The sequence below is a fragment of the Echinops telfairi genome, unplaced genomic scaffold, assembly GCF_000313985.2.
Source record: "Echinops telfairi isolate 266 unplaced genomic scaffold, ASM31398v2 ScPeMD7_7469;HRSCAF=8507_1, whole genome shotgun sequence".
NCBI lineage: Eukaryota > Metazoa > Chordata > Mammalia > Afrosoricida > Tenrecidae > Echinops > Echinops telfairi.
In genome coordinates this window covers 86575971-86589299 of record NW_022111373.1, presented here as the reverse complement: position 1 = coordinate 86589299, position 13329 = coordinate 86575971, and the positions used below count along the sequence as shown (strand labels likewise).

Here is a 13329-nt window from a genome sequence, read left to right as displayed (position 1 = left end):
AGATAAATATATTTACATATGTACATGCCTGTATTTAGACCTCTATAAATGCCCTTTGCCTCCTAGTTCTTTCCTCTATTTCCTTTGACTTTCCTCTTATCCCACTATCATGCTCAGCCTTCATTTGGATTTCAGTAATTCCTCTCAGTTACATTGGGGGATGTGCCGGAAAGGACATGGTGTTAACAAACCCAGGGACAAGGGAACAACAAATGATCCAAAATAAGTAGCAAGGAGGGTGTAAGAGGCCTAGTCGTGCTTAATCAAGGGCTGTTTGTTTTAAGACAGGGCTTTAAGACCACCAGTCATAACCAGGCACCATCAGCTTCTTCACCATGCTCTGCTGTAGCACTTTTATCTTCAGTGATCTTTTCATAAGGGTGAGCATCAAGTAGAAATAATTGTTCTTAGATTGTGCTAGAATTAAGTGTGAGCCCTAAGTCCTTTCATATGTCTATAATTTTAAAAGTTATCTGGTTCACTTTAGGGCATCATTATAACTTTATCTTTCCATCTTCTTTTGATGTTTCCTGTATCATTCACTGTTTTGCCCATAGAACCCTTGAATATTCCAACTAGAAGTTTGAACTTCTTTTTAAAAAAATAATTTTATTGGGGGCTCTTACAGCTCTTATCACAATCCATCCATCCATCCATTGTGTCAAACACATTTGTACATATATTGCCATCATCATTTTCAAAACATTTTCTTTCTACTTGAGCCCTTGATATTAGCTCATTTCCCCCCTCCCTCCCCTATCCAAACTTGATTTTTTATTCAATTCTTTCAGTGTGAGAAATACTGAGCATGTTGTTCTAATTCCAAGTCTTTGTGCATGTCATTATAATATTATACTTTCTCTTCTCGAGCTTCCCTTTAAAATTTTCTCTTCAGCACTTTTACTTCATTTCTTCCATTTGCTTTAGCTAGTCTACATCCCAGAACAAGTTTCAGAGTCTCCTTTGACATTCATTTTCCTTTTTTTCCTGTCCTTTTAAAGTGGCTACATGTTGGGCTATAATCTGTGAGGTCAGCAGTTCAAAACCACCAGCCATTCCTTGGGAGAAAGACGAGGCTTTCTACTCCCATAAATAATTAGTCTTAGAAACTCACAGGAACAGTTCTACCCTGTCTTATAAAGTCACTATCAGTTGGAATTGATTATGGTAGTAAGTCTGGTTTTTCAAATTTTGCCTTTTTCATGTATGATGTTCTTGATGCCAGCCCACAATGTTCTTTAATCATTACTGTTAAATGACTTTAAACTATTCTGAGGATGGCCTCTAATTTAATGTGGGATATACACAAGGCTCATACATGAGCTTTGTTTTGGCTGATGATATTTAGAGTCTCCATTGTCTGTACTCAGAGATATTCTTGATTTGATTGTTACTTATTTCATCTGTCAAGATTCACATGTATAATCACCGTTCACATATGTGCAACAAAGAAGTTGTTGGTTTTTCAAAATTCTATCATGTGATTTCCAGCATCGTTTCTATCATCAGAGTCATATTTTCAAACCATGGATTTTGTCCTTTTGCCTCCAACTTTCACATTTAAATTGTCAGCAAATACAAATGCATATTGATTGCATGTTAGATCAATTTTACACTACAAAAGTTGGTAGAATAATTTCTTCATTATTGACTGCCATGGTGGTTTTGTAAAATTGCTTTATGCTGCATTAACTGGTCTTCTTTGTAGACACATGGATATTATCCCATTAGACAACATTACACTTCAGGATATAACTGTCAGTACTATTTGTGACAATAATGTGACATCATTTCTCTTCAATTGCTCATTTCTAGCATAATAAACCATATGATTTCCTACTTAAAAAATGACCCATACTAGTCCTTTTCAGCCTAATAAAGCCAAGGAAGTTAGTCTTAGCTATTCCATTTTGGTTTTGATGCCTTATTTTCATAGATTCATACTTTGTGCATTCCATGTTTCAATTTTTAGTTGATGTTTGCAGGTGTTTCTTCTCATTTTGAATGAAGTCAAATTGGTAAGTGGTAAATTGGTTTAGAAAGTTTTACTTCATCAGTATCACTAAGTTGACCCTACTTTGATGAGGCAGCTCTACTCCAGTTGCTGTATTTTTAGTCCCTTCCAATTTGAAGAGCTCATCTCTGGCACTGCACCAAATAAGGCTCGTTGATACTCATAAGTGCTCTGTGGCTAATTTTAATGAAGTTGTTCACTTGTTCCTACTTCACAATATATCTTAGTCTACCAGTTCTGCTGAAATTTGTCCATTTGGGATAACCCTATTGGTTCTTAAAATATCAGTGACTTAGCTTCTAGTCTCACAGCAACAAGCAAGCCACCACAGTATGATAAACTGACAGACAGATGATGGTTGTTGATGTTAGGGATATCTAATCATTGCTACCACTACCTAACTTGCTGAAAAAAACCCAAGTATTTAAGAAAGACTGAACAAGAATTGATTATGAAAGGAGGCTATGGAATTATGGGTGGGAAATTAAGATAGATATCTCATTTTTGCTGTGAATTTTGCTAATGTAGAAGACAATAGAAAATGATGGCATAAAAATAAGAGGCATCTGAAATAAAGAAGAGCCTGATGATACAGGTGTTCTATCTGGAGAACACATTCTAGATGAGCTCTTATTTTTAAAAGCTTTAGGGGAAAGTAGATATTTTTAAAGGGAATGAGAAATTCATTCAAGTCTCCCTAGGGGCCTCTAGGGAACTCCTAAATCTGTCTTATGTTATATTACCTGAAGGATCAAACATCAAAGAGAACTTCCACTTTTTTTCTGTGTTGGAAGAGCTAGTATTGGGCATGCACTCTCAATGTAAGCAATTAGAAAAACTCACAAAATACATGAACCAGTATGCTTAAACATTGGACAGGACTGGGTGAGGTGTGATATAGGAGGGAGAGAGAGAGAGAGAAGGAAAGAAAGCCCTACTGTTGCCTTTCGTTCTTCCTGGAGGCAGCAAAGAAAGGGGAAACCATGAAGAGCATGATGGTTTTAATGAGTTAAAAATGCAGAGATTTGGCGGTTGGAAAAACTGGATATCTGAAATTTGAGTCACCACAGAACTTGACCTGAAGAAGAGAATCTGTTGCTGAATACTAAATCTGGATGTAGGATGCAATTCCACCAAACCAAATAAAAGACTAGTGAGGACTTGTAAACAGGATTCAGCCATTCGACATTCACAAGAGACTGAAGAAAAACCATGCCTTTGTAGCAGGTTAATCAAGTTCTAGAATAAAGGCTTTTCTGAATTCACCCAAACAAAGCTCCATAACAATCTGTGATGATTACGGATTATATCAATCAGACACTCCTGGGTAGGGGTAATGGTGGAGCCAACCAATCAATCAGGTTATAGTTCAATGACACCTCTTTGGGGGTGTGGCTTTTTGTATGAGGGAGAGGCCAAGTAGAGCCGAATTTTCTTTGGCCCTTTGCCTTCTGTTGGAACTGGATCTTGTGTCTGGTTCCTCAATCTCCTGTGACATCACTTGCTGATCCTAGGAGCTATCAGTGGACCACCAATGGTGGATTCATTTGGCTAACTTCAGATTTGTTTACCTCTGCATCTACCAGCCTGTGCCCCCTTCACCTCTTTTTGTCGGCCGCTTCCAGTTCATCCGTTTCCATAGCTACATGAGTCGGGAGGAACTTGACTTGAACCAGACTGGTTTTACCTACTTCTACAACTCTGTGAGCTGCTTCTTGATATAAACCTCTTGAAAAAAACCTCTTGATATAAACACTTCACTAGTTTTGCTCCTCTAGAGAACCCAAACTAACACATTATTTGAAAAAAACCAAGCTGATATACAGCTTTTTTTAAAGGAAGAAAACAAAATCCAGGCAATTGACAAACCAATAGCCTCAATAGACAACAATGAGAAATGAAAAGAAGCAGGAAAATAGGACCCATATGAAGAAGAAAATTAAGCAAAAGAAACAGATCCAGAAATTCTAGTGATGAGACACCTAGCAGACAAGAACTTTCAAATAGATGTGCTCCAGAAATGGAAAGATACACCACAGATACACACATCTTGAAGAATCAGCAAGGACAATCCATTGAGCTCTTCCTTTCCAATCTGACCCCAACACAACGGTTCTTGAAAAGAAGAGTAGTGAGATGAAGAAAAGTCATCTCAATACCGCTGAGGTGGTATCCAGAGAGCGCACCGTCAACATCCATGAGCCTTTCCATAGAGTGGGCTTCAAAAGGATACTCAAGGAGACCTGGAAATTTGCCATGAGGGAAATAAGAATGCCAGATGTGTGTATTGACATCAGACTAAACAAAGTTGCCTGGGCCAAGGAAATAAGGAATGTCCCATACTGTATCCATGCACAGTTGTTCAGAAAATGTAATGAGGATGAAGATTGAACAAAATCTGTTCATTGGTTACATATGTTATTATTTTTATTAAAATCCCTACAGTCAATGTGGATGAAAATTAACAGTTGATTAACAAACTAAGTTGTTATACAACTGCCTCCAAAAAGTTAAAGGACCAATGGAATGTCTAGCCATGGAAACAAAATATCAGGAAGACAAGATCAGTGGATCTTTGACAAAGGTGTCAAGATAATGCAAAAACACATGAGCTATCATGCAGTGAATTATTTGATATGGCTCTTTGGTCACTGTGCAACTCTCACCAAATGAGTGAGTATTGAGTAGATCCATGAAGACTGAGTCTATTTCTTTTCCTACGGGATCTCCTTAATAGAAGGAAGATGTGGATAGGATTGTATGAGTCAGTTGTGAGTGATTGTTAATAAGGTTAATTATGATTGTTAAGAAACTTGGAACTTTAAGGAAGGGTTGGTCAGTTGGCATCAGTCTGGGTTAAAAATGAGCCATTTCAGAAGCAGAAAGAGGGATCTCACTACTAGCAGGAAAGAAGAATCAGGAGTGAGAAGTGTTCTTTGACCCTGAAATCCTGGTGTGCTGAAATCTCTGTGTACCTCCTTTATCCATCAGACAGAGAGCTATGAAATAGAAACAGAGGAGAAAAGTGTTGGCAGCAAAGGCATGAACAACAAAATCAGGAGACAGAGTGGTAGGCCTCTTGGCCCACAGAGCAAGGAAGCTCAGTGCCTTTGGGCAGGAGGCTCATTTGCAGAGTGGGTTGCCTTTGGACACTTATTCGGGGAGCTAGGTTTGCTGCCTTTGAAGCTAGAGCTGAGTGCCTTTGGGCTGACTTTCAGGGAAGAGTGGAGTGCCCTCTGGGCAGTTAGCAGCATCACTAAAGGAGCTTTGTAACACTTGAGGGCAGAGGCCAAGGGGTCGCTGGTTTAAGAGACCCAGGATGAGAGAGAAGCACAGCTGTGGCACTGCTGAGACGATGTGCTTCTGACCAGAAGAACTATATCATGAGCATTTCTGACCCCGAAATGTAGCCTGCTAACTTCCCTAATAAATCCCATGATTTTCAGTACTGTCTGTGAGTTCTGTGTGGTCACTGCAATGGATTATCTAACCCAGGAGGGAAGCAGAAAGTGCCTTGGGAAGGCCGGTTGGTGGCAGAGGTGGTTAAAAAGGAATCACATAGGAATCAGTCTTGGGCTGATGTTGAGTTTGATTCTCCCTCCCCCTTGTGAAGTCAGAGGTCAGATGATGCCCCACACCATTTTTGCTACAACTTTTACAACATGGTGCTATAACTCACTGCCACTGAGTCTATTCCAACTCAGTGTGAGCCTTTGGGTTTCCAAGACTGTACGTCTTTACTGCAGCAGAACGTCTCATCTTTCTTCCAGGAAGCAACTGATGGATTTGAACTGCTCACCTTGTAGTAAGCAGTCCAAGTCATAAGCCCCCATGCCACCAGGACTTCCTATATATATGCTTAGAGGCATTGAATATTTACATATAAAATATTAAACCACAACTCTTATTTTATACTTTAAACCAAAAACCAAATCCACTGCAATTGAGTAAATTCCAACTCATAGCAATCCTAAATAGGGTTTACAACCCTGTTAATCTTTACCAGAGCCTTATCGTTTTCCCTCAGAGTGTCTGGTGAGTTTGAACTACCAACGTTGCATTAGCAGCCAACACCTAATCCATAATGCTACCAGGGCTCCTTACCTAATACCTCAATTAAGAAAACAAAGAAACAAACAAACAAAAACCTGCCAACGAGTCAATTCCAACTCATAGTGAGGTTACAGAACAGAGTAGAACTGCCCCTGTAGGTTTCCAAGACTATAAATCTGTATGGGAGTAGAAAGCCTCATCTTTCTCCTGAGGAGCTGCTGGTGAGGTTGAATTGCCAACCTTGTGATTAGCAGCCCAACTCATAACCACTACATGATCAAGGCTCCTCCCTTATAAAAAAAAATTAACTCAAAACTAGCTATATAGCCAAATGTAAAAGTTAAGAGAATAAAACTTCAGGAAGCAGCATTAACGACAATCTTTGCACTCTTACTAGTAAGTATGAAATAAAAATGGTAAATTTCCCCCAAATTGGAAGACAAAAAGTAGGGAAAGCAGATACAAACTGGGGGAAGCTCTTTAGAAACAAATTTTTGCTAACTACTTGTACCAGAATACATCAAGAACCCTAACAATCCAACTTGTGAAAATTTAATAGACAAAATATTTGCTTTGATACTTTTCATAAACAATATCTCTATGGGTAAAATCTAAAAGACTAACAGTACTGTGTCAACAAGATGTAGTTCTGCATCACAGATGAGAATAAACAGTGTTACGCCTGCTTTGGGAAATTTCTTACAAAATGAAATAGGTGTTTTTCATATAAATTAGCCTTTCCTAGTCCAGGATTCAACCCAAGTGAAATGAAATCTATGTTCACATAGAGGCTTTTTTATAAATGAAAGTGGTTTTATTGGCAGTAGTCAAAGACCGGAAATGACCCAAATATCCGTCAACAGGTAAATGGATGAACAAATTGTGGTTTATCCATACAATGGAATGTTCTTCAGAAATTAAAATAAATGAACTTTGGCTATACTCAACAAATAAATCTCAAAACCTTATAGTGAGCAATAAAACTGAGAAATAAAAAGCATATATAGTATGATTCCATTTATATCAAATTCCAAGAAAGTCCAAGAAATTCCAGTGTTTGCTGAAGGCCAAGGGATTTGACCTCAGGAAAAAATGAGAGAATTTTTGGTGTCAAAGAACTATCCTATATCTTAATTGTGGTGTATATGTGTATAAATTTAATGATCAATTATTATTGAATTATAGACCACTAGTGGATATATTAATTATATGTATATTATATCCTAATTAAATTAATGTAATAAAATAACTATCACAGTGAAGTTTAAGCTGTAAACCATCAACTTCCTTTTAGCATTTACATGTGTTCCTAAACTTGGCACTTTCTTCATTTTAGCCTAAAATATTCCACCTCAAAGTAGTATGCCTTTTCTTTCATTAAACTCTGCTGCTTCTCCTCATTAAATTTTAAAGCCCAGCAAAATATGCTACTTACCAATATAGTTCTTTGACATGGCAGCTTCTCTGACTTCAATGTGAACAGAGCCTCTTGGAATCAGCACTACTTCCATGTAGCCTGGAACACAGAAGATAACCAGTAATAATCAGCATCTACACGTTTGGCCAGAAAACAAAGACTTAGTAACCCGTCAGTTATAACCATTTTCTTAGCCTTCCAATCTTCCAGTGACTTTATATTTGGTAAACCAGGAAATACAGGTAAAGCCCCTTTTGGGTTTCAGGACTACGTCTAGAGTACTCTTGTGTTTCTCTAAAGTTATCTCAAGAGCTTTAAAGCCCCGCGTGTGCCATATTGGTTGGGTGGGTTTTGGGTTTTTCCTCCACACAGGACCCTCCCATCAGTGCTCTGTGAGAATGAATACCAAAAAGATATGTGGCTAAATGAAATTAAGCTGAGAGGAAACACTATTTCCTTAAAATATCTGACATAAAGCCACATTTAGCACTCGACAGGACTAGCAGCAATTTGGGAAAAACATAAGCTTGTCTGTCTACATAAAGACAATTTAAAATAAGTTTGGAAAATTCCGATTTTGGCTAATCCAAGTACACCAGAGGTGTGAGGAAGAGTTCTCTCTACGCACTCACCTCCTCTGGGCAAGGAATCATTGAAGAAGCCTTCAATGGCGTCGCATGCGCTTCCGTCCCCTCCACAGACTCGACATCTATCTTCCCTAGCATCAGATCCCAAAATATTATCACAGCCTACATGCTGAAAACAGAGAAGAATATTCAGGGTGTCGAAAATAGGAAGAAGGCTCGAAACCATAGCGAATCAAATAAATGTCACTTATTTATTTATTTATTTTCCCAGTAAAGGAAATCGAAACCAATTTTTTTTCTTTTTTCCTTACTTTCAGCTCTCTTGTAAGTCCTAGTTAATAGGTCTCAACACATAAGTTTAAGAAAAAAGAAACTCCAACCCCTCCGGAATGTCTGCCAACATCTCTCATTGAGTTCTTCATTTACAGGTATCGTGCTTCAACTCATAATTAGTGGAATTTGTTAGCAACAGATTCTTACTTATGCCTCCATCAAGAAATGCAAGGACTAAGTAAAAATGAGACAGGTTTCAGATGTGGAAGTCCTTTGCAGGGTTATCATAAAAGAGATAGGAGACAGGAGCCTGGGATTTACGAAACTGATACACCACCCCCAGTTTTGCATACCATCCTATAACTGTGGGCTATAAGTATAGATTATATGAACATTTCGGTACTTTGCAACTGCACATTTGACCCCTTGCTATTAATATAAAGCAGATAGTGTATGAATTAAATCTCTATCTCGGTCTATGTTATCTGAATAAGATTGGACATGGCCACAGAAATAACTGTCTCATTCAAAGAAATAAAGCAAATCTACAAAAACTGGATCATTAGATAAATGTGGAGAGAAATAACCAGAAGGACAGAAACTCTTGCAAGAAACTCATAAGGCTTAAGTAGACAATGTTTTTATTTGTTCTTTCCCAATTTTTAGGGATGTTTTGTGTTTCTCTTTAAAGTGAAAGACAAACAAACATGAACTTGTGAAAACACTGGACTTTGTGCTTACCTACCGCCTTTTCTGATTATGATAAGATTCACACACAAGTCTGAGAAAATGGCAAGGATAGCTTTGACATTTCCCAGCTAGTCTGGCTCATTCTCTAAAGCAAATGTTTCAATAAGGTAAAGACTAACTTTATAATTAAAACCATTATAACTGCTTGAAAATGAGACAAAATAGGAAGAGCATAGCTGTTTCACACTTTTATGAAAATTATGCCTTGAAATAAGTCAAATAATCTTCCAAAGAAAGCATATGGTACCCATATGAATAAGAGTTGAATCCCTGCTTTCTCTTTTTTTCTGTCAACTTATTTGTAAACAGAACAAAAGAAGAACAGACGTTTAAGTCCAAAATATTTTCAAAACTCTCACAACCACTGCATACACAATCAAAGACCCAGATAAATTTGTAACATGACACTAGAATATGAACGGGCAATTTCTACCTTGAACAACATACATTGTCATCCTTACTAGAAAATGAGATTTCTCTACAACGGACTCTCTTCCTTAAAACCAAATATGGTATGAATTAGGATCTGCTGTCTCAGAAAAAGACAAAGTCTCAAGACATCAACAAAAATGAGAGAAGTGCACAATCCGAGCAACCTTGCATTCTCCATTGATACAGATATCCAGGGAGTCCGTATTGCACCGAGTCCCGTCAATCACCGCAGGAGCACGTTCCGTGTAGAAATTGTAACCTTCAGCCAAGCAGTTTAATGCGCAAGGTTTTACCCCACCTGGATAAACATAGTAGAAGAAAAATAAATAGGTGATTCCACTAACAAATAGTGATTCAATCTTATCTACAGAAATCTTACAATTCGTATCGTCATCTCTTGTCTCCATTGCTAAAGTTTAATGATTATTTTCATTGAATAAGAACATGCTGAGCAGTTTTAAGATTTAAAATGGAAATGTTTCCAATATATTTTAGTCAAAAGGGGTAGCAGTAAAAGTACCTGCATGTTGCAAAATTGAATAAAAATTATTTTTAAAACAAACCAAGGGATAAAGCTCATTAAACACTTAAGATAATTTTATTTTATCACAAATGGAGATACCTAATAAACAATGTCATTTGTTACTGAAGCTACTACAAAAATCCTGCTATTTCTAGTAAGGATACATTAGCTGTAAAATTAATTAAATTTGTATTCCGCTAAAACATATCCTATCCCATAAGTTTATTTTCCACAAAAGGATAAATTGTTATAAGGTAGTGAAATCAAAGATAGAATTAATAATAGCATTAAGTATGAATGATTTTAAGATGAATATTAAATGTAGCATTAAATTTGAGTATTGAAAGCAATCCTAATTTTGCTTTGTGAATGAATGCGTTTTCAGGTAATTGAAATTTCTATTTGTAAAAGTTGAAATGAAAATAGGCATAAATAATTTCAGTTAAAAAAATACATATCACAGTTTTGTAGCATAAGTTTCCAAACTTATTAGGCCTAGCCCTTTTCAGAAAGAAATTATTCAGTGGCCCCTGACAATGAAAACTTTTGTCCTATAGTCAATAATGCAGTCCTTCTCAATCATTCCACTCCCTCCCCCTTTGGGAAACACTCTCTTAATAGTATATTAGAAAGAGATCAAAACCAAACAAATAAAAAATAGTATAGCTACTATGGGAAAAGTGTATTGATTACTCAAAAAGTTAAATGCAGAATTACCATGTGACGCAAACCCACTGAAAGCAGTAATGTAAGGAGACCATTGCAGCAATAGGCACAGTAGCAAAACACAGAAACAACCTATGTATCAATCAACAGATGGATGGATGAAAAGAATGTAGAACAAGGAAATAAGCCCTTAAGAGAAATGAAATCCTACCTAATACATGCTACAACATAGATGAACCTTGAAAACATTATGTTGAGGGGGGAAAAAGAGTCATAAAAGGGAAAATATTGTGTTATCCCACTTATATGGAAGATCTACGGAAGGCAAAGTCTATTCGGTGTTATGAGAGGAAGAATGGAGGAGGAAAGAATCATTTCCTCTGGCCCATGTGAGTGTCCGTTAAGAGTGATGAAAATGTTGGAATCAAATAGTGGTGATGGATGCATCACATGATAAAAATAATTAATGTCACTGAATCGCATACACAAAATAAGATGCGTTGGCAGATTTTTGTTGTTGCTAGGTGTTGTTGCGTCATGACCACTCAGAGTGACCTATGGTCAACAGAACGAAAAGCTACCAGTCCTGTGAGCCATTGGTCAAGCCACTGCGTGAATCCATCTCCTTCAGAGTTTTCTTTACACATGCACACACGCGCGCGGAGGGGGGGGAGCTGCCTTCCACAAGTTTCTGGAAAAATGGAATTAAAGATAACAGAATTTTCCATGAACTTTTTTAAGTTTATATATACATATGTTATTTATTGTATTGTCTTGCCTTTGTGGACTGTCTAAATTCTTCAGAACAATTTGTATATCTTTTTACTGTGCCATCAAGTCGAAGCCAACTCATAGTAACCCTGTAGGACAGGGTAGAACTGCCCCTGTGAACTTCTGAGATGGTGGTTCGTTGTGGGAGTAGAAGGCTCCATCTTCCTCCCATAGAGCAGCTGGGGTTTCGAACTGCTAACCTTGCGGTTAGCCTAACATTAAGGCAAGAAAAAAATTAAAAGCATAAGACTAAAATCTTTTCTGTGGCCATATAATCAGGCTGTTTAAAAGAAAATCATAAGTAAACTATAAAACAGCTATTAAAATAAAATAATTTATAGAGGTCAAATATATAGGGCTAATATATAAAATCAGTTATATGTTTACATATTGGAAAAAAAGGAAATAATGTCATTAACAATAATGCAAAAATTATTCAGGAATAGATTTAGCACAATTCCTTACAACAAACATTACAAATATAGTGTTTAAAAATTAAAAATATAAAAAAGAAAAGATATCCTATATTAATTAATGGAAAAATTCTATATTGTTCATCTCTGAGCTCTCCTCACTTGATCTACGGAAGTGATGAAATGCCAAAAAGGTCATTGAGTTTTGTAATAAAAATTAACAAACTGATTTTAAAATTTATATGAAAATGAAAGGGACTTCGGATATTAAAAAACAACAATTCTTGAAAAAGATCTGTTACACCACCTGCATTCAGGCTAAAAACACAGCTGTAATAATCCAGACTACGTGGTGCAGGCAAAGAGTTGATAAAAATATTAGAAAAACAAACTAAGAGAGTCCACACGTCTGCTGCAAATACATGCCATAGGGCAAAAATATTTTGAGATGTATAGTCGTTCTAAATGTGGAAATTTAAACCATAAAAGTAAACATAAGAAAATGTCTCTGTAAGTTGAGGTAGCTAAACACTTGTCAGATATGCACAAACATAGTGACCATGAAAGAAACAAAAAGTATTGATAATCTGGCAATCTTGAAAACTGGAAACATATCTCCATCCAAAAATGCCATTAAAATAGTAATGGGAAAGCCACAGACTATGAGAAGATATTCACCAACCATATTGGATAGGTCATTTCCACTCAAGAGCCAAAAGATAAATTGCCCAATGAAAGCCTAGGCAAAGGCTTTGAACAGACAACACCAATACCATGTAAATGGACATATTCAATCATCAGGAAAACGCAAGTTAAAACTGCACTGAGATGCCACTCTGTGCCCACAGCTGACTGACGTGACTAAATGCTGGAGAGAAATGAATGCAGTCTTATACTCTTTGGTGGGAGCATCAAATGAAACAACCGTGTTAGACAAATACCTGCAGTTTCTTTTAAATCTGAATGTACACCCACTCTCCTGCCCAGCAATTCCATCCCTATATATTTATCTAAGAGAAAGGAAAACAGATTTCCACAAAAAGACTTCCACAGAAATATTCCTAGCACTTTTACTTATGACAGCCAAACATTAGGACTAGCCCAGATGTCCATAAATATGATCGTGGAAATGCAAAATGGCACAATGGGCTCCTGCTCAGCAATCACGGGGAATGAGCTATATCTACATGCAACGACGGACATGGAGCTCAGAAACACTATTCTGTGTGACATGATCTCATTTGCATGAAGTTCTAGAATAGGCAAAACTAATCTGTAGGGAGAAAAAAAATCAGAAAAATGGTGACTTCTTGGAATGAGAAAGTAGAGGCAGCCATTGGGAAGAACTTAGAGGATGAGGAGAATTCTGAATGTATTGGTAATGTTCTGTATCTCAATAAGAGCTGAGTTATAAAAGAATATGCAGTTTC

At 37.0% G+C, this 13329-nt stretch overlaps 1 protein-coding gene across 1 annotated transcript in view; it reads right to left on the bottom strand.

Annotated features, from left to right (window-relative positions):
• The window catches only part of ADAMTS6 (ADAM metallopeptidase with thrombospondin type 1 motif 6), a 311582-nt gene that overhangs the window by 76399 nt on the left and 221854 nt on the right, over positions 1-13329 (bottom strand). The window contains exons 17-19 of the mRNA XM_045285404.1: positions 9691-9824; positions 8117-8240; positions 7503-7583 (exon numbers count right to left, since the gene is read on the bottom strand). Coding sequence (XP_045141339.1) covers positions 7503-7583; positions 8117-8240; positions 9691-9824 — 339 coding nt within the window. The remainder of the gene's footprint in view (positions 1-7502; positions 7584-8116; positions 8241-9690; positions 9825-13329) is intronic.